This window comes from Taurulus bubalis (assembly GCF_910589615.1).
Source record: "Taurulus bubalis genome assembly, chromosome: 20".
Taxonomy (NCBI): domain Eukaryota; kingdom Metazoa; phylum Chordata; class Actinopteri; order Perciformes; family Cottidae; genus Taurulus; species Taurulus bubalis.
The window spans coordinates 4,823,523-4,850,828 of NC_136608.1; the positions used below are offsets into that span (position 1 = coordinate 4,823,523).

Sequence of the window (27,306 nt, forward strand, 5' to 3'; positions counted from 1 at the left end):
AATATTGTGTAAATAATCCAGCATCTCTAAAATTACTGCACAATTAACAAAGTTTAAGATTTACATTTGACTGATAGCTTTATGGTATATTCTTAATTTTTTTTTTCTAGATGTACACAAAGATTGAGTTAACATTAATTCTTTTGGCCAATATAATTGGGATGTGAAAATGTAGTATTCTGTCAAATGTATGTCAACATACATTCGACAGAATACTACATTATTTATTATTATTACTTAATTTGTTTATATAAAAGGTATCCAGTTCTAAAGCTTTTGCAACCATTTCAGTACAATGGTGTCTTGTATCGTCTCGGATAACCAGGTTATCCACAGACAGAAGTTTTCTCTGAATAGTTGGGAAATAGCCTAAATGCAGCCACCCTGCTGAACCAAGTTGTTTGCGCCCACAGAATTGAGACGGTGGCTACTAGTACCATGATGAAGAATAACGCAGAAGGAAGTTACCGCCTGCACACACTTCCTCCACTTCAAATCTAAATAAGTCCCTTTGTGTTCGTTTTGAATATCGTCTCACAGCTTTTACATCTACCTGCATACAGAATAGATATCCCTCAGATGCCCATCTATCAATGTATGACTGCATTATTGAACTATGTATCATTTACGGAGAGAGACACCGAATGTTTGTGGTCAAATTCAACCAGGTTTTAACATCGTTGTTATTCTGCGTACCTGCCTATGAACTTCAAATAGGCAGGCAAATGTTTTTTCTCATAGTTTTATTACGATCAGCTGCTTGAAAGACCACCACGAACACAACATCTGCTGAAACCTCCCAGATTGAATGCCCCATGGGGTCAATAGCTTTTAAAGGCAGCGTGAATCAACTTACCGGGTTTTCTAACCCTCTGGTCTTTCACTGAATTTGTTTCATTGCTCAGCAATATCTATTCTATATTTTGATTTAAAAAAAAAACATTTGTCAAGTGTATGAAATTAAGGACGAAGGGACTCCTACAGCTGCCGATAATAAAATCCACTTACAAGTCAGAACTATTTAGACGGACAAGCGCAACGTAATTTCTTCCCTCCTCTTCAGATGGTGTTCAGAAGTTATTTGTCTCTTTCAGTTCCAAAAATAAAGCGGAGCATTACTTAATCCACATTGTTTTTAATAAACTTGCCAGGCCACATTCTCCTGCAGACTGAAAGTCACAGCTGGTCACGTACTCCAGTGTAAATATTCTAGTCCTGATAAAAACAATTTTTTTTAAATAATGTGGTTGCCAGCGGTAAACACTTCAGGACGAACAAATTACTCGTTTCCATTACATGAGCTGAAAGTCTTTAAAGTATTTGGCCACACGGTTTGTTCCCACGGAGCTCAGGCTAATGGGAAGCAGCTGTTCAGAAGGAAGGTCTTTGGACAGAATACAGCATACTTGTACTCCCCCTCCATCAACAGTAATGTGTTGTACCTATCCAAGTTGTATCTTGTTATTTACATAAAAAAAATCATTATACACTTTTTTTTTTTACAAATAATGTCAAGAACAATCTTTTTTTTTTACTCAAAACATTCAACACACAATCCAACAGTGCTCTCCAATGAAACCTCAGTCCTACTGATGGCCTCTGGGAGTCATTAAAAAAGGCATTTCAACTGAAACGCGCGCACACACGCACACGCACGCACGCACACACACACACACACACACACACACACACACACACACACACACAGCTGTTGAAAGTCCATTTTCCCCCATCAATGCACAAAAGGCTTTTCTTTTCTTTTCTTTGAAGTCCTCAAAGACGAGCGGTGCTAGAAAAGCGCCAGGAGCATGCGGTGGTCCTGCGGGGCGAGTATTCGCGGCATTTCAGCCATCGAGAGCACGTCGTCGGTCATGAGGAAGGCGGCCCCCCCGATGCGCGTCCACACGCACCTCTCGCACAAGGGCCCGCCGGGAGACACACTGTCGGACTGGACGAGGACAAGAGGGAGAATTAAAAAATTAAAAACATTGCAAGCAATGACTCAGATCAGGAAAATGGCTCCATGTATACATCTGTACGCATTTGACTGCTGACTAGTTATAACTTAGCGAGGAGTTGAGTCTTACACATTTCAGCTGACGTTTGCACATGATGAACGCCGAGCCGGGCGTGGTGCAGTTGGGGCAGTCGGAGATGCAGCACGGGAGCGGATCGCCCACCAAGGTGCTGGGCATCTCCGCCTTCAGGAAGTATTCCTGGAGACGACAGGAAGTTATCATCATCATCATCATCATCACATTTGAGCAAAACTTTGGGAGACCAGTTCTCTCAACCGTTAAAAAACAACCAGTCTGAGGATAAGCAGCTTGAGGAGGGGATTGCATCTGGTATCTTTTAATGGCCGATTGTGGCTCAGTGGTGAGCAGGGTTGTCCTTCAATCAAAAGAAAGATCGGTGGTTTGATCTACGGCTCCGCTAGTCCATGTACGATGTCCCCTTTTGCATGATGCTTGACCCCGATTTGCACCTCGCAGGCTGTTCCTACGGTGTGTGAATGTTAGAGTCCTTCCATGGTAGCCCCTCCCATCAGTGTGTGAATGACGACAAGTAGTGTGAAAGAGTGGTTGGAAGACTAGAAAAGAGCCTTACAAGTACAGTCCTTTTACCATTTTATGCAGTACTTCCATACCGAAAAGTGTTTTTTTTGTTTCCTCCCTCTCTCTCTACACTGTTCAGGCGCCAGCAATAGCCACTTATATTTTAAATGTAGTGCGGTCTGTAGCCAGATTAAAACTTAAGGAAGTGAAACTGCAGCTGAAAATGCTTAGGAAGAAGTTGATCAAAATCACAGTCCAGTGTGAGAGGAGGAGCGTTGACAAAACCACAGGAACGCCCTCCTTCCCTTTAACAAGTATTAAGATGCTGACGCAGAATGATGGCACTCTTTATTTCACAAGAGGAAAAACGGGGTGATGACAAGAAACGGAAATAAAAACGGAATAAATATCTTGTGATTTAGTTTGACTTGTCACAGCATTCTAACAAAATAAGAATTAACAGTGGCTGTGATTTGAACATGCAGTGGCCATGTGCAAACAGTGTGTGTGTGTGTGTGTGTGTGTGTGTGTGTGTGTGTGTGTGTGTGTGTGTGTGTGTGTGATTAGGTCTCTTACCCCAGCCACTGTGAGGATGCGGCGGATGGACTCGGTGATGATCAGAGACCTCTTGGCACGAGTCACCGCCACATACAGCAGGTTCCACTCATCGTCTGGAATATCACCTGAGCAGGGAAGAGGAATATTCAGAGTTTTCAAATGTTAACCACTTTTAGAGTGATTTGAAATCTGCAATAAGTTCACATTGGTTCATATAATGGCCCTCCAACAGAATTAACTAACTAACTAAGAGATATCAGACACACTTCCTCTAGGGAAAGAGTGTCGACCAAAGAACCTACAGCGTAAAGTCTATGTAGAAAGAAAAGCGTTGCCAAAAGGAACGTACTGAACGAGAACATGAAGGGTACGTTGGCCTTTGGGGAGGGAATCTTGGCAAAGTCATCGGTGACCATCACAGTGTCGAACTCCAGACCTTTGGCCTTGTGCACAGTTCCCACTATGAAGTCTGGAACAAAACACATGTTGTTACCGAGGTTAAAGAGTGCATCGTCACGGTAGAAAGAAATACATGAGAAATATATCGTTTTACAAGAAAATATACATCTTTTAATGTGCCAGTGAAGCGATAAAAATGCCAGAGGGGGAAGAAAATGTGTGAATGAGTTTACTCAAAACAATATTATTAACTATAAAACAACTCCAAACTGCTATTTAGGAGCAGAAAGAGAAAAGGCTGGCCAGATTATACATTTTTCTTACTTCTTAATTCCAATGAAAAGACCAAGAACAACAAATTAATTGATCTTACTAACTAGTATTGTGTGTTTAACCACAGCCGGATGCGTCTTAATCCTCTGTGCCATAGAGCGATATATGCGTGAGATCCGTTTTTAATAATCTACAGCTTCATAAAGAAGCAATGGGCTTGGGGCGAAGACACAAAAAGGTATATTAAACATATCTTCATGGTATACTTGCACAGCAACAATGTATTCATTTGATTTATTTCATGATTTCACGTTGCATTTTGGACGTTTGTTGCTTGTGTGGCGTTTAAGAGTTCATGCTCTTGAGACCAATAAGTTGTTTATGATGAAGTAATCGATTACAACCGGTTTGTACCTGCGTTGTGGAAGTCCTCTACAAAGCACCTTTCCAGGCGCTTCGCCAGCTCTGGGATTCGCTTTCTGTATTTCTCAACGATGTTGAGTTTGGCTTCCAGCTCCAAGTCCTCGGTCTGATCGACGTACTTCTTCAAGGCCCAGAAGCCACTGGGCTTTTTCTTGGCGAAGCATCGAATCAAAGGATCCCGGATGACTGAAGGAAGAGCAAATTCATCATTTATCTCAAAAGGGTCAGTATATAAAATAAAAAAGTGTTACTATTCAGAAACAGAGATCACTTCTAGTAAACGTGTGTGAAGCTCACATTGTGACCCTTCCATCAGCTGCCAGATGTCCAGGATCCGGTTCAGGCCGATCCCCTTCACACCCTGAAGGAAAAGGCGGCCCCGTGAGTGCCTGATGGGACATCCCACGCGTCTCCCTGATATAAAATGTGCTCGCTATTACTTCATTGTGTCGGTCAGTATGTACTCACTCCTACGAAGTGGATCCGGCACTGCGGGTTGGAGTCGGTGAGCCGGACGGCTTCGCTGAACACACTGATATTGCACCTCGACAATATGGCCGTCTTCCCCGGGAGAAGACTGAGGCCCAGCTTCATAGCCGCTCTGACGTAGTCTGCAGTCTCGTCACACACGCCGCCTGTGCAATGGACATGTAGCACACACACGAGAAACACCAACAAAAAACAAAACAAAAAAAAACTGTGAAAACAGACCACTTTCATGTCACATAAACCTTTGAAGAAGCGGGCGCATTTCTAAGCCGACGCCTTGTTTTAAAGTGTGCAGCGGTTACCTCTTTGCTTCCCTCCCACGAGAATCTTCTCCACTCCCTTGCACACTTCGAGGATGGTGGCACCCACGTAGGCGATCTCCGCACCGAACCGGAAGCTCTGAACGGACACATCCGTGAGGAGCGGGTTCATTTTTCTGATTCACACTGAACTCCTGAGAGTTACAACATTTTTATAAACAACATTCAGAATATTAATAAACAACTATTTGCTATGTAAAGATACAGTGGAGTACTGGCGTCCTGAGTAGAGAATGAAGTCACAATCCTCCCTGTTTATGTTACAAGACCTTATTAGGTTATCAGGACCACTTTTTATATAAGCTTTATGCCATTTTATGCAACTATTACTGAAGAGAGTATATGTTTTTTTATTGTTGCTACCATTAGCCACCATGATGATGAGAAGCTAATGTTCTAACCCTCATCATTGTTACATTATTGTTATTTCTGGCATATGTCGCAGCAGCAGTATCAGTTAAGGCATGTATTGTTCAAATGATTCCCTGAGTGGCTCCGCCCTGTGGAGCCGTAGTGCGAGACACCTGCCTCCATGTGTGTGCGTGCTTGTGCACCTGCGTCAGGTAGAAGATGTGTGTGTGGTCAATGATGTCGAGTGCGTTGACGGCTCCTCTGAAGGTGTAGATCTGCTGATGAGGATCTCCGACCAGGATTTTCCCACACCTTTGCGATAGAAGCACATCCATGATGACTGAGGGAGAGCGAGAGCGAGAGAGAGAAAGAAGGAAGATGCCATCACCATCACAAAGTGGAGCACAATAGTCACAAATACGACTTGTCCTTTCCCTTGGACTGTGTAAACGGATACGGCGTCGTTACCTGGAGTGCAGTCCTGGGCCTCGTCAATGAAAAGGACGTCGTATTTGTAGGACAAGCAGGGCTTGGGGACTTGGAGCTGCCATAGCTTCAGGTAACCTGAGGATGAAGAGTTCCGTTAACCACCTGTGCAGATTTCCCTCCCTGAAAATATTGGAACAGAAGCGCTGAAACCCATTTAACTCATTTGCAGTCGGCGTACCATCGTGGGTCATGTGGTAGGCGTCGATTTTGGTTTCATTGAGTTCCTTCATTTTGCTCCAGATCGTCTGCGCTTCGAGTGCAGAAAGCTAGGATTACACAATAAAAGAAAAAGAGTTTCAATGTGACCTTTGCAGTGCTGCCGCTCTTGCTCATTACTCGTTCACACTAGAGTGGTCTTTTGTTGCTTCATACCTCCCTATCAGGCTCTAGTAAAATCTCAATCTCTCTGTTCTTTTGCTTGCGGAAGCGGGGAACGTGTTCGATAGTGATGGCCGGGTCCGCTGAAGCCATGAAGGCGTTGAGAGTGGAGGCGACCACTTTGGCCTTGGAGTAGCCGCCGCGGCCCTGCGGCAGAACAGAGCTGATGGCGAAGGGCTTCAAGTTATCCGTCAGCTTCCGACGAAACTGGTACCTGTGATTTAAAATGGAAACGCACAAAACAAAAGTTACTACAGACAAAAAAAAAAAGAAGGCAAAAAAGTCACGGTTATTCTACTCAAACAAACGTCAACATGGACAGAATGCAGTCCAAGGCCTCGTCTGGACACCGCAGGTTCAAATCAAGTTGACTTAAGCTCTGTTTTTAACACTTAACTGATGACTCATCAGCATTCTGAACACTTTACTTTTTCCTCAAATGTGTAATGAGAGAAGTTTGTCAGCATCATGTTTAAATCATCTAGTTATAACTAAATGCTAAATGACAAAAAGTCGAAACTATCAGAAATATTATTACAGAATTGGCATACAAAATGCATGGAAGGCTCAAACGTAACCGTCTGCATTCATGAACAGACTGAGCATCCGAGGGGAGACGCCTCACCTCCTCCCAACGTCGGCGAAGGCCAACGAGTGGACGGTCTTGCAGGCCACGTTGCTGGGGAAGCGGCGCTGCGCCTCATTGGCCACTGACTTGTTGAAGGCCACATACAGGAAGCGGAGGTGTGGCCGCTGCTCGGCGTACTTCACCAACGTGGTCGTCTTCCCCGTACCTGCGGCGGACAACACGGACCGTTCAGCACTGGCCTCTGATTCACACCTCACACGGCAAAAAACGGAATCTGATCCAATTGGTTGTTTTAACGCCACATTACTTATTTAATGATTTAATTTTTGTGTATTCTTGACCAAGTAAAACTATTTTATAGAAAGTGGACAGTCCCTGTACCTGCAAAAGCCACGATCTTGACCACATGGTTCTCCTGGATGTCGTGGCTGAGGATCTGCTGCTGTTCACCTGTGAGCTGAATCTGAGGCTGCCTAAAAGAAAAACACACACACACAAATGGTGACCGTTAAAAAGGGTAAAACTCCGATCTCCAGCACTTCAGTCCACTTCCTGTTGGCATATTTCTAATGCACATCAGTGACACTAATGCATTTTGGTCCTTACTGGTTCTGAGCGGAGTTGACAGAAAAGGGTCCATTCTCCATCAAGTGAAGTATGTAGTAGATGTTGTAATGCAACCTGCAGAGACAAGAAAAAAAGAAAAGAGTCACGAGGAAGCGGACGAGGAACATGTGGAGAATTAAAAAGCCGCCAACACCTGCAGCTCTCACCGGCTACTAATCTTGATGTTGCTCCTCTTCACGGCGAGCAACATGGTGGCCATGTGGCTGAGGTACTCTGTGATGGCGGAGTCCGACAGGCAGCCGGTGAGCACAGACACCAAGGCCTGCACGTCGCCGACGCCCTCACTCAGGATCAGTATGACCGCCATGGCCGCGTACGGGTTTGGTCCCTGGAGATCGGACAACAAATGACGTGAACATCATTTTCTACAAGCGATTAACCAGAGGACCTTTGTGTATTTGTGAGTCATACCTCAATGCCAAGGTTGTAAAACTTCTGAATGTCAGGAATACGTAATCTGATGGAGGCTTCGGCTTGAGGAAAAAGGTGATGTTTCTTTACACGCTCCAGAACGTCCTCCGGCCTCACCCGCTCTCCGACCGTATGCTGGGACATTAAACTGACCAAAACAAAAGACAGTTTAAAACTCTATGCACGCCGGTGTAGATTTATAATAATTTACTAGGCCTTACACTGTAAATAAGGAATGTCTATGTGTAAAATATGATACTTAAGAAAGAATATAAACAATAAGGGGGAGTGAACCTTATGAAATTGTGTATTTGTGTTATGGGGAAAGTCACAGTTAGTTTAGTTAGTGTGTTCACATAGGAGATGTTGTAGGTAGGCCAGGAATGTGAAATGAAGATGAGCTCACAGATCTGCTCTAAATGGGTGCCGTGCCAGATACCCCTCAACACAGTAAAACTACTTCTCCAGGGGAGGGAACTTGTGCTCAGTAACACAGAGGGGTGGAGAGATGACGTCAAGTACCAGGAAGCAAAGCGTGCTGAGATACCACCTCTGAACCAACCCCAATGCTGCCTCCACCTCTGGTAAACTTAAAACCAATTGCACGCTGTAATGTTAAGCCAATGAGAGGCAACAACGCCCATTATATTGATCTATAATATAAAATGTTTTACACCGATCGGTGTGCATAATTTGAAGGCTAGACCAGGGGTCAGCAACCTTTCGGCTACATTAAGGTTAATTAAAAACACAACTATGCAGACCTTCAGGTCTATCTATATTTGTGGCTCATGTGGTAGAGTGTTTGCCCTGTAACTGCAAGGTAGCAGGTTCGATACCTGTCCTCTTCACTGAGTTTTACATTTTAAACGCATATCTTTTGCTACGTTTACACTGAGCGTCCTCCTCACTAGAGCACCGCAAACGGAGGACGGATCCGTTTTTACTAACGGACGCCTCACTGTCTCATGTATAGGGATGGGTATCGTTTGGGTTTTTTCCGATACCGGTGCTAAACCGATACTTTTAAAACGATACCGGTGCCTAAACCGATACTTTTTTATTGCCAAGGCAATTTTTTTTCTTCAAATTGAACAATATTATTAACTGTTTAAAGTATACTATAGATATAAATAAATAAGTACTTACAAAACACACTTCAAACTACAGCTTCAAACCTTTTAACTTCAAACTATAAAAATATATATTTAAAAAAAGAACAGACACAAGCATCAGGTGGCCTGATGGGACCGTGTGCAACAGAACTCAGACACTGTTGGATCCTAAAACTGCTGCTTTCCTGGACTACACGTCACCATTAATATCAACTGGAGAGATTTGTTCCATCAAGCCGAGGACGGACGTTCAAAAGCTCGTGCTCGTGTCTGCAGCGATCTCTGTGTGTGTGTGTGCGCGCGCGGTGTGTGTGCGCGGTGTGTGTGCGCGGTGTGTGTGTGTGTGTGTGTGTGTGTGCGCGCGCGCGCTGGAAGCCCCGCCCCCTCGAGCCCCACTCTGCGTGCAGGCAGACAGAGAGCAGAGCAGCGAGTGCGCTCTGATCCGCGCTATTTTAATAATCGTTATTAGCGTGCGGGCACCGCGCTACCTTTTTAGTATCTATATACCATGCAACTTTACAGAGTAGTGTAAAAAAAAAAAAAAAGTATTTAAATCGGCTCAGGCACCGGAAGGAAGCACCGAAATCTGCGTTGCTTTTCGGTCCGGTAGGTACCGGACGTGTTGTAACCGGTACCCAACCCTACTCATGAGCTGACACAGAACCCGCAGCAGTAGTGGAGTTTGGAGACGTGATCCACTTCCTGAAAGTAGATCTACTTTACTCAGTTTGCTGCAGCAGTTGAGGAATCGCTCTTCTGCACTCATCTGCGCGTGAGGGCGGGGCTCTGAGTCACGAGTAGCAGCTGCAGGAGCGAAGGCTTGACAGCAACGTGACGCACATTTTAGTGAAAGAAATATTTAAACATTTATTTTTATTTTCACTGACCCAATATCACCTAAAACTCCAAGATAAGAGGAATTCCCTTTGAAAGTTTTTCCACTGGGCAAAAAAAAAAAAGTTTTCTATTTTTTTTTTTTTGTCAAAGCCTCAGGGAGCTGCAACAGACGGGCTAAAGAGCCGCATGCGGCTCCGGAGCCGCGGGTTGCCGACCCCTGGGCTAGACAGTTAACTGCCGTTAGATATCCGGTGGTCTGTGGACGCTGTGTTTTTGTGCACCCTTGTGTACACCGTGTCATCAACTTTCTATTAAATCTGTTTTATTATAACTTACTGAATCCAGAACTTTTTCTTCGAGTCTACCACACAAAGATTTTTTAACATATCACCGACCTTCCCGCACTTCATTATTGCTCATTTCATACAATCATATTTAGTTGTATCAATGAATCTCTGAGCCGCAATGACGCCAAGATCAGAAATTAGGTTAAAATGCCAAAAAAATAATGACTGAAGTTGTCAGGACGTTACTTTTGATCCCAAAACTGTATTGCTATAAATGGTTGGCTCAGTTAGAGATCTCACTTTGGTGGTTTTAATGTCCGTTTGGTATTTATATGCAAGTGAGGGCATATAAATATACAACATTTGTCTCCTCAGTCAAAATCCAAGCCAGTGATGCACCGCTGGATAGATATCGGTGGCCCAATACATTTTTGGCTGATTAAGTTGTGCGGCTGCAGCAGCAGACAGACTTTAGGTCACATCTTACTCAAGTAGATTTTAGTGCTAGTTAACAAGCTGAAAACAAACTAACTCAACAAAGGGGTTGAGCCAAATCAGACATGCGTTCAATGTAATTCTAGAATGAGTCATTCAGTCTACAAAGAATGATGCATGTGCGGCTACATAAACGTAAAGGAAGCGCAGACTTACATAACAAGGTATCGTATGCTGTGCTGTGATGCTGCTGGGTCTGTGATGCCGCTGTCCCTCAGCGTGCCGCAGATCTCCCGCACCGTTTCCTTCTCCCTCATCATGTAGCGGAAGTATTTTTTCTTAAAGGGAACGAACTGCACGATGAAACACAAACACACAACATCCAAAACAATAATGTTCATTTTGTTAGCTTTAAAAAACACGATTACGGCAATGTCCAACCACAAGAGACTGATACACTATTCTATTTAAACATAGGAACTTGCTTATAAAGGCAAGTCTCCAGCAACGACACACTTACCCTGCTTTTGTTACTTAACGTCAGCATAACCCCCACCCTCACTTGCTGTTAATATGTAACTTAATATAAGTCTGTGCTTTGTTTCACCTTTGTGTCCTGGACGATGTTCCTCCACTGATGGCAGACGCGGCTGACGCTGCGGTAGAGGTCCTGGGCACGGACGAGGCACAGTATTTGCCTCAGGATCTCCTCTGGTAGATCATCCATGCAGCCCTGGGGGTCAAGCAAGACCTTCCTGCTACCCAGGAGCCCATAGTGGGAGTCAGGCAGGGCCTCCACTTCGTCTTCCATGTTGTGAAGGTCACCGTCACATCGGTCGAATGCATCATCATCTCCAAACATCTCTGCTGTGATTCCCTCCAGATGATCCACAGCGTTGTCGCCCTCCTTCGCCGCCAACTCTGCAGCTGAAAGGCTTCCATCGTCAACCTCCTCCTCGTCTTCAGGGTTTGCTGCCAATGTGGCAGGTAACAGGCTGACGTCGTCGTCGTCGTCCTCCTCCTCTTCTTCTTTCATAACCCCCGGCTCTTCATCAGAAAAAAGCTTTCCGCTGAGTCCATTTGTTCGTGTGGACGAGCCGGGCTTGGAGGATTTGTTCGGACTGGAACTGAGGACTCCTGTCACAGAGAAGAACTTGTCGACGCCCTTCTGTTGCCCGGCGGGACTTCCTGAGGCAGATGCTGACGGTGTGAAAGAAAAAGAACACAGATTTAGTGTGTGGCAACTTTGTGACTTTCAACCGTAAGGGGAAAACATTTTTTAATTCTCCTTCTATTTTCAAAGTTACTTTGACTACACTTTTGTCAACTTTTGGAGCAGACGTTATTACCACACTTCCGTCGCTTGGTGGGCGTCCTGGGGTTAAGCCCCCGGATGGCGCTGCGAGTGACCGGCCGGTGGTTGACGGTGTTGGGTTGGGTGAGGGCACTAGTGCCCTCTGCACTTTGCCCCAGGTCGTCACACTCCCCTGCGTTCAGGTGCCTCCTCTTGGCCTTTCCTAGGAGACGACAACAGCAAACAACACTCAGTCACGTCAGCACGACACAACCCACTGGGTTAGGATTGTCCTTGAGCAATGAAAGCCATTCTTCAGTCTTCCTATCTGACAGTTATTGGTCACTGCTCAATCTTTTAAGTGCTGAGGATAGCCAAACAGACCAGTTATGTACTGCACATTAGCATTGGCTCTCCCTTCTGAACTTTTTTTTGTAAAATCCACTACAACCCTATCAGTTAGGTGTGAATATTAGAGTCATGTTTTCATATGTGGTACCAAATACTTTTGCACCCTAAAAAGTTAGTCTACAGTCTAAGTTTAGCTAGCTAGCTAGTGGTACTTGTATTCGATCCAAGTGCCAATGTCGGACTGACTTCACTAAACACACTAATATATATGACAGAAAGTGGTCAAATGCATAGTGGTTTGTTTAGTGAGCTAGCTCACTAACTTAAGAACTTACCCTTCACAGCCATCTCCATCTTCGTGTCCAGAGCATCCGTCTCTTAGTAAAAAAAGAACTACGGGACCATTACGGATTCAGACTTTCCAAATTAAAACTTGTTTCAAGCTGCCGCTTTGCAGACAAGACGCAGAGCTAACGCGTAATAAACCAAGTAAACAACGAGCGTAGCGCTAGCATGCTAAGCTAACGCTACTGTTCAGAAACTCTCTCGTTCTGTCGTCACTTGACTTGTGAAAAAGCTTCGAAGTTAGCAGCCTAAGCTAGCAATAATTTAGCCAGTGGGTCTCCACTGTTTATGTTGTTCACGAAGCCACGCTATTGGTAGACGTATGCGGAGTTGCGCACGCACGCCGAAAGCTGCGTCCACCTCGCGGGAGCGCGCACGCACAGCGTAAAGCGAAATTTACAGAAAATACCAGACATTTGAATGATTCCTACTGAGTATGGATAAAAAACGATATTAACTTATGTGTGTGGCTCATCAGTGATGATAAATAATATAAAGTATATCGTTTATGATTATTTTTGAGTGATCAATGTTTGATTAGACCCGGTAACCGAGCAATTTTAGGCTATAAGTTATTAAAAGTGTGGAAATATCTGCTGATAGCCTCATTTCATTCATAAATCTCTATAAACAGTGTCACAATGTGGAGCCATTACTCTGCAGAGGTGTATTTTATTACCTGTCGAGAATGGCAAGCTCCTTCTTCCGACCAGGTGAGTGTTAGAATGTATGAAATGTACAGGTACCATCAAAACAGCCAGAAATATCAGCTGGTGGTTTGATCAGAAAGTGTATTAGACCAAACCCTGAACTGTTACATATGCTAAAGTTCTGTATTATTTCTTTCCTGATCATTAGAAGAATGTTTACGGTCCACTGGGTTCAAGTCTTCCCCACAACTGAAACTGAACTATGATGATATCTTGGCAGCAATATGAAATGATGAAATACATCAAAGTCCAGAAAGGAACTGCCAGAGTCAACAGGGGGGAAGAGACTTGTTTGTCGCGTTCCATCCAAACTATTAAACATTAGTGAAACTTGCATAAGTCTGAATTTGTCCGCCTCCACGGCGTAAACAGCATGCAACTTAGTGACACTGAAAGGAAATCTAAATCTTCTAAAACACAAACCCTTACATCACTGATACAAGCAAACTATTGCATCATCTCAACAGGCAATGTTGTAAACATGACATGCTATACACAAATTGACTCAGATTGCCTGTATCCTCCATTAAATAATTCACCAGCACAAATGTGATGTGGGGCACAAGGGGCTGAAAAGATGCCTCAACTAAAAAAAACATTGTTTGAGCATAGATGTCTCATGATATTGAGATTACATGAATGGTTGCAGTCCATAAATCAGAAATTGAACAATTCAACAAACATTGTGACGAGTTTGAATGACCCTGTACCAGAAGATGGCAGCAGAGTAAAGCGAGAGAGGGGAGACTATGTGTGTTAATAGTGTGTTAACATTACGGATTCCCACCTTGGAAGGCCAGAGAGTAACTACCAATGTCAACATGGAGATACAATTAGCACATATATGCAATACACATGCAACTATAGAGAAGCAAAATACTAAATAAAACGCAGAAAGTCAAAAGTTAAGTAAAGCACAAGTAATTTAATTGATTCTTTAATTAACTGACATTTTCTTTTCAAAATGTATATTTTTGATGGCCCATGGGAATTAAACTGCACATCTGCACTATAGTATTACTTAGCGTATTTAGCCCAAAATAAAAACGAAAAGTAATTTCACTGCCAGATACACAGCATTTGATAGAGAAGAAGATATTTTAATAGAAACATACAAAATTCACTTGAAGCGTCAATAGATGAAACTGGGGAGGTGGTGGGAGTCAAGTTTCCTTAAAGCAGTGCAGAGCAGCAAGCATGCAGCATTAATGTTTGCAGACAGAACGAGTATTATGTTCAACATAGTGGCCATCTTTGATTATTGTCTATTATATCATTATAAATATGGTAAATGGACCTGTACTTGAATATCGCTTTTTTAGTCTTCCGACCACTCAAAGCGCTTGACATCATTCCTCTTTGGCCTATTTACAAATTAAGCTTAAATGTGATTTCCCCTCCCACTGTGTCGTTGTGCCAAGACATCAAAGTTCAAAACAAATTCTATAAATTATTCTGCAGTTTACACAGGTTTCACAGTCCCTGCTCACTGTGTCCCTGATACAGGTAAATATAGTTTGTATGACACAGAGCACAGACAAACTTGTCGACTAAAAACTTTTTTTTTTCATATATGGAATATTAATTTCTTTGTTTTTTTTCTGGTGCAAGGTAAAACCGCTGAAGTCAGGAAGAACAAAGGACTTTCAAACATTTCACCCAACTTAAAAGGTTTGTTTTTGGTCTTTTTGCTTTTTGGTCAGGGTTTTTACCCAGTGGCTGTATTGTATGCTAGCTTCATGGATTGCTATGTTGAGCAGTACATAAAGACTAAATTCATGATGGCTTATTTTTACTAGTATTTCAGCATTTTTATATTTCACAATGTCTCAATGGATTTAAACAGAGCTTGTGAAATACAATAAATATTTGTTTAAATGCTCTAATTTTTTTGATTTGAAATAAATGCATTATAGGACTGAAGAGGTCAATAGCTTTCATTGTTTTCAGCTCTTAATAGTTTGATAAAAGTGGTGATGCAACTTCACCAATTGTCTTGTGAAATGTATTTGCATATGGAACATATAAATAATAATGATAGCTTTGATATTGCACTATAATCACCTGTGCTGCTGTATCTTAACATATGGGGGACATTTCCCCCATATTTTCTACACCAGGGAATCATGAGGATCCCATTTGCTGGTCTGCTGCTGCTTTTTGCTGCTGTGCTCTCAGGAGTCAAACAGCCGTTACATAACGTTTATAAGGCAGCATATCATCGGGCGGATGAGTAGAGACAGATGTGACGCGGAGATACATAAGAAAAATATCGCTCAAACCAACAGTAATCAGTGTAAGGAGACCAATACCTTCATCCTAGCCACCACCAACCATGTCAGAGGCATCTGTCAGGACGCAGGAGAGCCATACGGTGAGATGACCAAAAGCCTCCTCCCCTTCCACATTATTGTGTGTACACTGAAGAACCAGGGGGCCAGGCGTCCACGTTGTCAGTACCGCGGTCAAGCTCGCACCCGGCACATTGCAATAAAATGTGAAAACACCTTTCCTGTGCACTTTGACGGAGACATAATACACTTTGAAAACTGACTCAACATTAGCTTTGTACTGTACAGTCTCTCCGCTTAGTTGTCTGTTTTTTTAAACCTATCGTGTACAATGATTGACGATGTCTGTGTGAATAACATTGGAAACAAGATCACTAATGTTGGCCATTGATCCTTCTAAAATAGGGGCGACTGTAAAAAAGAATGTGCCCTTTACTCTATTGTTCTATTTGAAAAAATAGGATATATACACATATATTGTGATTTTCAAATAGCACCTGGTTTGATTGTATGAGAAAAATATAGCCCTGATACAGAGACTGGATTGGTCCTGTGCAGATAAAACACACCTTTATGACCCATTCAGCACATTAAATACTTTTTAATACTGTATAATAACTTTTCTAAGAGAAGGCTAAACCACAAAGGACTGTCCGTTGCTAATTAAAGCCTTTTTTATTGTACCTGCTCTGCCAGTTCTGTGCTGAATGACGCCCTCTTCCCTGAGGAACTCTGTGTATAGAGATATATGAATGGAATGATGTCATCAGCAGATATTTCCCCCACATGTAATAATAATGTGTCTATAAATGTGTTCATTATTTAAAAAATGAAAGACAGGTGCAGTCATCAAAACATACATACAGGCCTCCTTCTTGTGGGGGAATCACAATTCTCAATAGAGCATTAACACTTATAAAACTATTTATAGGCCAAGTCATCCTTACTACAAAGCTCAGGCACACATAGGAAGTACTTTCCCGTCGATCACTTCCTCAGTTGGTGCTGAAGTCAGTGTGAGACACAAACGACCATTGGGAAAGGCAAAGGTAGTATCACATTTATTCATTGGTCAGTAATCTCCAGGCGCGAAGGCGAGTACAGCATCAATGTCCTGTTAATTGCAGGTTGGAGGCACAGTATGAATTATTTACTATTAATCAGTTACTGCCCTTATTGCGACAGCATCTGTTGTACATTTACCCCCCCTCTCATTTTGTTAGTGCATCAAAAAATACTACATGTAACTATTAGCACAACACTTGGGTTATTTTGTAACTAACGGATCGACTACTTCCTCTAAAGTGAGTGTTTCTTCAGTTCCCAGGATGCTTTTGGACTTTTGCTTTTATACATGACAAGTTACATGTATAAAAAAAATACTGGAAGTTATTAGTCGTTCGAGACTAAAGGCTGGAATGCATTCCGTGTTAAGTGTGCAAGCGATTAAACAATTGGCCCCACAGCATGTTTCAGTGTGTTTGGTCGTACCTCCGTGCAACCCGTAAACACAGCTCTTCATAGGTTCACTTCCCATATCCAAGGCTTCTTCCAGACTTCCATTTCATAATTACATTTTCGTGGCCGGTATGTTTAACACACACAGCTGTAATGGCATCTTCCATCTTTCATTTTGCTCTATGGACGGCCATCACACATCATAGAAACGGATGTTAAAACGCGAGGTTACATGGCATCTAAAACCATCCAAAATTTCTTATTACAATTCCGAAGGCCTTTTTCCTTTTCCAATACATATTTTCCAGTCCTGTGTAGTGAGCCCTATGTAACCGAAAGGAGCGTTTCTTCTCTCATCCTGAACGCTTCCCTTCACTGCTTCAGGACGGGGAGCTCCCTCGGCTTAAAGAAGGCCTGCACCATCCCCATAGCGAACATGTACACTTTGGTGTCCACCATGGTCTTTTCTTTCTTCAGCAGATCTGCCGAATTAAAAAAAAAGAAGAAAAAGAAAGAAAGTATAAGTCAGAGTGTTTGTGTTTGTCCCAATAGAATGCCTCGCTCTCGTAATGACGTCACCACTCTGGGGGGAAAAAACAACCTGAAGCCTCACCATCTATTTTCACCTGGAATTCATTGAGCGGTAGGAGAATGACTTCAACAAATTCTGCAAGGAGAGGATACAGGCTTGGTTTGCTGTGTGAGAGAAAAAATATAATTTCTGATATAATAAAAAGGAAAATAACTCACCTCCATCCGCTGTAAGGAAGAGCAAAAGAGAACTAAATTATTAAAACAGGTTTCCTTTCATTTTACAGGCAATCTACTTTTGCACGTGAGGTGTTGGGTCAGTTCTCTTATTTCCTTCATACCCAGGAGAAAGTAATAACGGCGAGTAAACGTAAAGAGTAAACGTGTGATGAGACAAGAGAACGGGCTTCTCACCCAGCTGTTGCGTTGGGTTGATATTCTCCCCCTCGTCTCCGTTGATGTTGACCATGACCATCTGGGTGGTGCAGTTAGACATACCGGGGTCCAGGCAGGTCACTGAGATCAAGACAATAATGTTACTACTTGCATTGTTTGGGCCATAAATAAATAAAATAAAAAAAGAGCACAGGAGATAAGATGCAGCCGAGAGAGGCAGCCTGTGCAGCCACAAGCTCAGTGTGAGGATACCTGGAGTGACGCCCACTACTTCGCCTTTGTAGCCGGTTTCTTCCTTTAGCTCCCTCAATGCAGCCGCCTCCGCACTTTCCCCCTCGTCAATCAAACCTGAGCACAGCCACAAAAAAAGTTTAAAATAGTAAAAAAAACTAAACATATAACAGCCTCTCCCAAAACAACGAGACGTCTCGGAGACTGAGGAATATGAAACGTTGGATGTCTACATTTGAGGGATTCTTCTAAATCAGTTCCGACCTGCAGGAAACTCCAGAGTGTGGCATCCCATGGGAGGACGAAACTGCTTCACCATCACCACGCAGTCCTTGTGGAGCGTCCGCTTCAGCAGGGCGATAATCCCAACAGCTGCAGGAGAAGAGCGTTACGGCCCGGGAGACTCAATGCGAACTCGATTGAACAGGTGAAACAGGAAATATATATATAATGATCGGAGAAAAATATGAAAGTCTAAAAGTAGACTTAAATATAACCTGCATAGATGCTATATGTTGCTATATGTTGTATAATCCTTCCTGTATTATGGATATTGTATAATCTATCCCGTGTAAATTAATTTATAAAGGCAACAAACCTCCTGTAGTCGACTTTAGAGACAGGATGAATTATGTAGGTATGACACGTGAAGCTGAGAGGAGTAAATTTTGTTTGTGAAGTATATGAGCTGCAACACAGGAGGAGAAGATTCAGATTTTCCACAGCTCCTAAGGGCTGGGAAAAGGCTCCCAGCTTTAGAGATTGGATGACACTTCTGCCATCAGAAGATTTAGATTATACTAGCTCTCTCGATGGAAACCTACCAGAATTTAGCAGGCCGGACTTAACAAGCTCCTTTCTCTTCAGAGGATCGACCAGGGGACATCTTATTTAGAAAACCCCAGAACACTTAGATACTTCTGCTATCAGAAGACTCAGATTTTACTCGCTCTCCTCTCCGGAGCAGGACCTTGGTTCACGTTACAATAAACACAAACACACACAGGGACGCTCACCATCTGCTTCAGTGTTGGTATGCCTCGTTGTTCTTTTCACCGTCTCCCAGACTCTGGCAGATGAAAACCAAAGGGGGTGGACTGTAAGTGGGGGTACGTGCGTGTGTGTGTGTGCGTGTGTGTGTGTGTATCGTGGAAGTCAAATGACAGAACAGTACCTGGTGCTTCCAGAACGGTCCACGTATGTGGTCTTCTCCAGCTTCACCCATTTCCCTGCTGCCAAGAGCTGCAACACACACACACACACACACACACACACACACACACACACACACACACAGTCAACACACCGAGGCAAGGCGGATCTGAACGAAAAGGAACAAGGTACAGTGGGAGCAGCTACTCTGCTGATCTTACAGAGAAGCACGCGTGTTATACAATGAATGGGTAGTTTCTGCAAATATGTAAGCAAAGAAAACAAACCACATACATTCACTTTACGTGTTAATCTAAAAGGGCAGCTTGGTTTTCTTCGTGTAAATGTGTAATTTGTGTGTGAATTTGAGAAGATGTACACAGCAACTTTAGTCTTGTGTTGTGATGAACTCATCATTGAGGATACACAGATCACAATGAATAATCAGAACTATCTTTGGGGTGGAAAAGTAGGTCCACTTATAGAAGTGTCTGGTCTGTATTTGAAGAAGAAAAATGGAGATTTAACCTTTTTATTCATTGGCATTAACTTTAGCAAATACTATGTGTTCAATCAGGTGAATAAATGACCACGGGGAGCATTTCAAAGGCTCCAGACGGGACGTTGACTTGCCTCTTCCTTCACGACGTGAGGAGCAATGGTCGCTTTGGGCTCCTCGGAGTTGCTCATCTTCACGATCTGGACGACTGAAACACGAGGAGGAAAGTGGAGCCAGGAAGCTTCAGTCGAAGAGTGGAGGCAGTTTGCTTTAAGTCAACCTGGAAAACACAACACAGATCTCTAACCACCATGTCACGGCTGAAAGGACGAGCTAGCTAGCTAATGTCCGACGACTCTGGTCATGAGTTGCTCAATTAACGTGATCTGATACGAGCCAATCAACCCCGGGTTCAACTCCCCGCATTAGCTACGTGTTCATTTATTTTCTTTTTAGCGTTTTTCTATCTTCGCTTGTTTCTTTATTTAACGCTTGCTAGCTGCTTTACATTGGGCGGTTGCTACCGGGGCTCGGAGCTCGTGCAATTTAAACGTTGGACAATCATTTAAAGTGAACAAAGCTAAACTAAACTCACGTGAAATCCCACCGCTGCAGCAGTAGTAGAAGTAGAGATGGGAAAGAAGTAAAGAGGAGTCACTCTGCCACCACTTCCGGGTACCGCAAACGTCCAGTTGTATCCTTCATTATGGTGAACGACTAGGTTATATGTAATAGTTCATGTTTTCATTAAATACCAGATAACATTGAGTCACTATATATATATGTTTAAATTAGAGATCCAATAGTATGCGAATGAACGCAACGGGTTGGGAGTAATGCAAGATGGTGTAATGATTTACAATTAATTTATAAATCCGGTTAGCTGACAGCAAGTAGACAACAAATTCACCAGTATCCAAATATTAAATGTGCTTATTTATTATGTGGTCGATATTAATTATGTCACATTTTATAAATAATATAGCTGTATGAACTGTGAGAATGAAAAGAGCCATTATTGACCTTCTTACTTTAATAAACGATCTATGTTGCAAGTCGGCGGTTTTTACGTGTGCACCGGAAAAAGTCTTCCCCGTCTGTAAACAAACATGTATTGCATAATTCGAGCAACACAGCGTTGACTATTTGTCAATTGTATTTCTAATATATATAAGATACAGATACAACAAAAATTTGGTTACTTTTAACATTCGTTCGTAACAGTGCATTTAGAGTTCAGTATTGCCTCAAAATATAAAGGCGTTAAATGAGGACGCGGCCCCGACATTTTCCAAAACATCCCGAGGTCGGAAGATATTTACCGATGGACTCTTTTCCATGACAGGATATTGCAGCATGAAGAAGGAGCAAGTTGTCAACTGTCAGTTTTCGGTTTGGTATCCGATATTCAAGCAACACACGATTAAAAGGTAGATACCAGATGTTTGTACAGAAATTACAAGAAATATTTCCATCGTTGATGCTGTAAAACGAACAGCTAACAGCTAGCGTTAGCTTCCAAACAGGAGCAGAACACAGCTAGCTTCCATCTTTATTTCTTACTATCTTCACATGTATCGCTACAGAATAGTGTTTGAATGATGTTTCCTTCTTCCTTGCTCCTCCTTCCTCTCACCTCCGTTTGTCTGTTGTCTGTTATTTATTGTATTTTTTCCAAGTACTCATCTGTGATGTTATGTTTCTTCTTTCTTCCAGTCTGATTCTTCCACTGCCTCAGAATGTAATAGAGTACTTACTGGACGATGGCACACTGGTAGTCTCTGGGAGGTATGAGGCCGCTGTGACACACACACACACACACACACACACACACACACACACACACACACACACACACACACACACACTGTTCAAGTGTTCAAGTGTTTCTGCAGTGGACAAGTGCTGCTACAGACTGACCCTGTTCTTATGGTCACAGCACTTCCTTTCACAACACATGTGTCCTAGATCTGAAATGTGCTTTTTGATCCTCGGATCTGTTTTGTCCCCGATGCAGCGGCCAAATTGACCAATACCCGTCTATTGTTTCTCTTCCCTTCAGTGACCATAACACACAGCAGACACACACTTACAACAGCGACTCTGACGCAGAGGAAGACGTTCAGGTACGAAAAACTGAGACTTTGTGATTGTTTGCCCGCTCGTAAGCTCTCTTATTGTGCCACATTTCCTGGAAAGGAAACTAGTCTTTGTTTCACTTATTCACAATCTTAAGAATATACAAAAAACAACAACAGACAAATAGAGAGATATCTGCATACTTATAAATATGCAGAGTCTTTAGCGTAAACTAGTTATTTGTGACCGGTAAATTCCTTAAAATGCCAAAGTCTGAAACCATCACAGGGCGCTGAAACCAGAGTTAATTAATACTGAAACATTGGTGAATAAATGCATCCACACATGAATGAATGAATATTTACTTTATTAATCCCCAAGGGGAAATTTAGTGTCGTAGCAGCCATTTACACAGAAAATAAGATAAGATACAAAAACAACAGGGATGAAAGATATATGCAATAATAATACTGATAGAATAAAGATAAAAATAACAACAACAATAAAATAGCTGTATGAAAGAAAGAATAACAGAGTATTAATTTAGGAATTAAATTAAATTGAATTAAATTAACCTTAAACAGTAGAGGTGCAAGAGTGCAAGTATGGATGTGCATATTAAGGTGTAAATGCAAATATAATAAAAATAACAACAACAACAAACAATAGAAGAGTGCAAAAATGCAATAAATGTATATAATGTATATAAATCGTATATTTGTATATAATATGATATGTTAAGTGTAGGTAATGATTGTTGTGTAGTTTTGTAATCTGTTTTTTAATCGGTTTTTAGAGGCTTTCATCAGGGGGAAATGTCATCGTAATATACCCATTATCACCTGTCTCATTACATTACTTGTAGCTCCAACATGCGGTTAAACCGAACTGTAGTTTAATGTCAACATTTACCCTGCGACTTACCCTGTTTCTTGTTCTCTGCTTCCTTCTAGTGGTCAGATGATGAGACAACATCCACTGTCACAGTGAGTACAGTCAATGCTTCTCATCAAATATGTCCGTTTTCATAAGGCCCAACAAACCCATCGAGCTTCTTGCCCACCTGATAAAACATTTAGCGTCTGAAATCTGCATCTATATGAGCTTGAAGTGTTTCCCCTCCCTTTTCCCCCCATGCATACCATTTGATAATGCAATTATTATGACTGCCATGTGATGATGTGGCTTTGTGTGATAGGCTCCTGAGTTCCCAGAATTCACTTCTAAGGTGGTGGAGGCCATAAACGCCCTGGGTGGGCGCGTCTTTCCCAAACTCAACTGGAGTGCTCCACGGGTAAAATACTGCTTTAAAGGAACACTTCACCCACAAAGTGACCTTCACCATATATCAGGGACTCGCCCCTGTGTTGCCTTGAGTTCTTGATGAAAACCTCCATGGCGAACAGAGTAAATGGAGCAGCAAAACTATATCAACACATCTGTTTACAACCTCTCACACACATTGCTCTGCTGTTGGTAAATGTGCCTCCCGTTTAAAGTCAATTCATTAGGACGTTAACACATTTAACATCCGCAAAACTATGTTGGTAAACAGATTTGATAAAGATTTGCTACCTCATTTACTTTCATTCATCAAGATCTTTCAGTTTTTAGTTTTTTTTGCTCCCGGTTCAAACCTTGGAGGCTTCATGGTTGAGTAATTCAAATACAAATGGTAATTTTGTAGGTGAAGTATTCCTGAAATGAAAAACTGTTATTAATTGAGCAGAAGTGAATTAACTGGAAAAGTGTATCAACATGACCTGTTTTTATTATTACATTAGCATAATGAAATAATTTGTTGGGTATTTTTGAAGAATAATGATTGTGTCCCTTTCAGGATGCTAACTGGATCGCTCTGAACAGTTCCCTGCAGTGTGACAGCCTCAGTGATATATTTCTGCTCTTCAAAAGTTCAGACTTCATCACCCACGACCTCACCCAGCCGTAAGCCTCGCCATCCAGCAGCATCGTCGCACACGTATTTAACATTTAGATGTCACCCCCCGCCCCAAAAAAACATCCAGGTTTGGTTGTTTGACTGATTTCAGTCTGCAGCAAAACACAAGTGGCAGCTGCAGAAATTGTTGTGATGCAGATTTATACCTCACGTCTCTCAGCTCTGCATGACAAACATTTAGTGCAGCCAGTGATTTACTGCAGCACACAGCCTCGAGGGAAGGGGTGTGTGTGTGTGTGTGTGTGTGTGTGTGTGTGTGTGTGTGTGTGTGTGTGTGTGTGTGTGTGTGTGTGTGTGATTAGAAAAAGCAATGTGATATATGCTTGTTTGTTGGGAGTCATTTTTCTCAACTTCTCTCGTAAAGGCCTGTGATGCTGCAGAACATGCATGGTTGTTTTTTATTTATTTTCATTTGTCTGTTTAACAGTCGCAACCGTCATTCATTTCCTTGTGCAGATTCCATCTATGTAGTGACCAGGACTCTCCAGATCCAGTCCTAAAATACGAGGTATTTCTTAATTAAATACTACTTTCACTAGCTTTGTGTTTAATACCAGAGTTATTTTTGCTCTGAAAAAAATGTAGTACGTACTTTCTTTCCCCCCGATTTTAAAATAGTCCAATTGTCCTCTGTGCCCAGCTGGTCCTGAGAAAGTGGAGCGAGTTGATTCCTGGCGGAGAGTTTCGCTGCTTCGTCAAAGAAAACAAACTGATCGGTAATAACCGCCTCCACCCATAGAATCTGATGATTATAGATGCCGTTAAACTACCCAGTAATCAATTGAAATCAGCACCACCAGCTGCTACATTCTAGTGATGCTTACATGTTAATTCACCACCATTTAGAATATAAATGTGTAACGAGTGCTTTAGCTTGAGGACCATTTTAAATGCAGTGCTTTTACTACTTAAAATGTCTGAGTTCTTCCTTTTTAACTAAAGAGATCGTCGTCATTGTGTTTCGTGCCATGAGACTGAGTTGGCTGAGGAGGGAGACGTGCCTCCTCATCATAATGGCGATGAAGTGACGTTTGTGTGTCTGTTCCCAGCCATCTCCCAGAGAGACTACACTCAGTATTACCAGCACCTCCTGAAGCAGGAGGAGCACATCCTGCACGCCATACAGGAGTTCTTCAGCCAGCACATCCAGTACAAGCTCCTGGACGAAGACTGTGAGCATTGACGTCATTTTCTTTGATTTCTTACTTGCGTCACGCCTCCCTCAGCTCTCCTCGGGAACAGACAGATTGCTTTTTTTCATTAAATATTTACTGTTGTAAATGGGATATTGGGACAGGAGGAAAATGCAGGGGAACATTGATCACATAAACTTTTCATCCTGGAATTACATTTTAACTTGTGATATATATATATATATATATATATATATATATATATATATATATATATATATATATATATATATATATATATATATATATATATATATATATATATATATACTGTACATATATCATGTGAATGTTAAATGAATGCATATTTAGTTGTTTACTCTGTTGCTTTTGTCTGATTTACAGTTGTGTTTGATGTCTACAGAGACAGCCAGGTAAGCTCACTGAGTTTGGATATGGTCAATAAAAATAAATAAAAAATGCCGCTTCCAGACTGAGTGACACTTATGCATTTTGTGTGTGTGTGTGTGTGTGTTGCAGGGGAGGGTGTGGCTGATAGATGTGAACCCGTTCGGGGAGGTGACGGACTCGCTGCTGTTCAGCTGGGAGGAGCTGACGTCTGGTGGGGAAATCGCTCAGCAGCAGGTCAGCCGCCACGACACACGGGGTCTATAAAGAGATAGAAAAGATGTCATTCAATACTGAAAGGCTGTTTTGTGGCAACTGTGTGGTTTCTCCATTGCGTGCAGGAAGGCCCGGCGTTTCGCTGCACCACCAGCGAGGTGACGGTGCAGCCCAGCCCCTGTCTGAGCTACAGAATCCCGCGGGACTTTGTCGACCTCTCCAGCGGAGAAGACGCCTACAAACTCATCGACTTCCTCAAACTGGTGAGACGTTGTTCCAGAACCAGGCGGCTCTGACGATGTGCAGCCGATGCGGAAGTCGTAAAACGTGCATTCTTCCTAACGGCCAGCAGGGGGCGACTCCTCTGGCTGCAGTGTTAAACCAGTGTTTCTCAAATAATGGTGCTAGTACCCCTTAGGGGTAATTTGGTTTACTGCTGGGGTACGTGAGATAAAAAAAAAAACTTTGACTTGTAGGATTTAAATTCTGTCTCCTTTTTTAAAATTATTATTATTATTCCCCTGTGTGAATCTACTACACTCTGGATTCGTTATGAAATTGGGAAACTGGGTATATCCTGGAAGTCTTATCTCCTCTCCTGTTCTGTCTCCTCTCTGAACAGAAGAAAAGCCAACAGGAAGATTCTGAGGCGGAAGAGGAGGAGACTGCTCCACAGTGACACCGCGTACCTGGAACCCGATGAGCTGCCGCTCGCCTCACCGGCCCTCACACGATGTTCCCTTCACGCAGTGACTCTTTCACCCTCTGGCCCCGGTTTCTCCTCACGTTCCTCCAGCATTTCCCCCGCGTTGAATTAGCAGCTCGTGCTCTCTGAGGGTTCATTTCTCTGCCTCCGACGGCGTCTGTGGAGGCGGGGAAGAGAGGCCTCTGCTGTGTCTGATAGTGGTTTATTCCTGTGTTGGGGGGTAAATAGTTTGTTTGTTTCTTTAGAGGGAAAACAATGTAAGCAGATGTCTTCACACACACACACACACTCTAAAGAATGCCTGCTTTTATACTTTAAAATATGCTTAGTAAAATAGTTCATGTATCTTTACTGCAGCCCAGATAACATCCCCGGATTAAAAAAATAAAGAGTCTGTGTGCACATTTCCCCGTGTACGTATACGTTTATCAGGCTGCGACAGACTTTATTAAACACTGAAGCCGTTCATCACTGAGTCACCTTTCATTTTTGTTTCTTCTCCCCCTCCAGCCATCTTTACCACTCAATCCTCCCCCTACACACCAATTTCCCTCTGAGTAGTTACGACACGCTCATTGCTCCGCGCGGCTCCGGGCTCTCTTTTCAAGCCCTGTTTTCACCTCCCATCATGCATCACTGTAGACTGTTGCTCCTAAAAAAAACACCATTAAACTTCTTGTCGTGTAGTTGCTCGGCTGTCAGGTCTGGTGGGTGCTGTAAACTAGCACATTAGAAATTGATTGTGCCTTTTTTCTTTTTTTTTTTTAAGCAACGGCTCTCATTACGCCGGGAGCCAAATGAGCTCTGCGTGCACGGAGCAGAGCCGTTCATTTTAAGGTTTATTTTTCCTTTCCTTCGCTGGATTGATTGAGCAATTACAGGGAGATGGAAAGAGCTGATGTGATGAGCGTTACAGCTCCGCGGGTGCAGGGCCGTGGGCGGGGAAACGCTGCACGGGGCCCATGAGGTGTGGGTTGTTGCACGTAGTCATCTATATTTTTTTCGTA

At 42.7% G+C, this 27,306-nt stretch overlaps 3 protein-coding genes across 4 annotated transcripts; 1 reads left to right on the forward strand and 2 right to left on the reverse strand.

Moving 5' to 3' along the window:
- Nucleotides 1-256: 256 nt before the first annotated feature.
- fbxo18 (F-box DNA helicase 1) lies at nucleotides 257-12,538 on the reverse strand (the record flags this gene model as incomplete). The annotated part of the gene is made up of 21 exons (XM_079236309.1): nucleotides 257-1,948; nucleotides 2,088-2,216; nucleotides 3,135-3,241; nucleotides 3,466-3,585; nucleotides 4,203-4,397; nucleotides 4,509-4,572; nucleotides 4,680-4,846; nucleotides 5,003-5,099; nucleotides 5,575-5,711; nucleotides 5,840-5,935; nucleotides 6,039-6,126; nucleotides 6,233-6,452; nucleotides 6,864-7,032; nucleotides 7,209-7,300; nucleotides 7,434-7,508; nucleotides 7,601-7,782; nucleotides 7,866-8,013; nucleotides 10,756-10,892; nucleotides 11,147-11,745; nucleotides 11,889-12,056; nucleotides 12,520-12,538. The coding sequence occupies 21 exons, from the start codon at nucleotides 12,536-12,538 to the stop codon at nucleotides 1,790-1,792; spliced, it is 3,168 nt and encodes a 1,055-aa protein (XP_079092435.1). The 3' UTR covers nucleotides 257-1,789.
- A 4,044-nt stretch (nucleotides 12,539-16,582) lies between these two features.
- On the reverse strand, nucleotides 16,583-19,988 carry nudt5 (nudix (nucleoside diphosphate linked moiety X)-type motif 5; the record flags this gene model as incomplete). The annotated part of the gene is made up of 8 exons (XM_079236055.1): nucleotides 16,583-17,470; nucleotides 17,602-17,655; nucleotides 17,934-18,035; nucleotides 18,168-18,263; nucleotides 18,411-18,518; nucleotides 19,163-19,215; nucleotides 19,321-19,388; nucleotides 19,932-19,988. 8 exons carry the CDS (start codon nucleotides 19,986-19,988, stop codon nucleotides 17,361-17,363), a joined length of 648 nt encoding a protein of 215 aa, XP_079092181.1. The 3' UTR covers nucleotides 16,583-17,360.
- Nucleotides 19,989-21,145: 1,157 nt separating this feature from the next.
- cdc123 (cell division cycle 123 homolog) lies at nucleotides 21,146-26,765 on the forward strand. Of its 2 annotated transcripts, none has more exons than XM_079236423.1 (13): nucleotides 21,146-21,227; nucleotides 21,514-21,585; nucleotides 21,860-21,923; nucleotides 22,830-22,862; nucleotides 23,075-23,170; nucleotides 23,717-23,823; nucleotides 24,293-24,344; nucleotides 24,477-24,552; nucleotides 24,886-25,008; nucleotides 25,375-25,403; nucleotides 25,510-25,614; nucleotides 25,719-25,856; nucleotides 26,216-26,765. In XM_079236423.1, the coding sequence occupies exons 1-13, from the start codon at nucleotides 21,154-21,156 to the stop codon at nucleotides 26,270-26,272; spliced, it is 1,026 nt and encodes a 341-aa protein (XP_079092549.1). In that variant the 5' UTR covers nucleotides 21,146-21,153; the 3' UTR covers nucleotides 26,273-26,765. The 2 variants fall into 2 exon arrangements, with proteins under 2 accessions (XP_079092549.1, XP_079092550.1); XM_079236424.1 differs by having other exon boundaries at nucleotides 26,219-26,765.
- The last annotated feature ends 541 nt before the right edge of the window (nucleotides 26,766-27,306 follow it).

What these genes read in the sequence shown, in the direction of transcription:
- cdc123 (XM_079236423.1), top strand. Translation starts at nt 21,154, where the DNA reads ATGAAGAAGGAGCAAGTTGTCAACTGTCAGTTTTCGGTTTGGTATCCG. An exon ending in ACACTGGTAGTCTCTGGGAG is followed by an intron (nt 21,586 to 21,859) that starts GTATGAGGCCGC and finishes TCTTCCCTTCAG; the next exon opens with TGACCATAACACACAGCAGA. An exon ending in AGACAACATCCACTGTCACA is followed by an intron (nt 22,863 to 23,074) that starts GTGAGTACAGTC and finishes TTTGTGTGATAG; the next exon opens with GCTCCTGAGTTCCCAGAATT.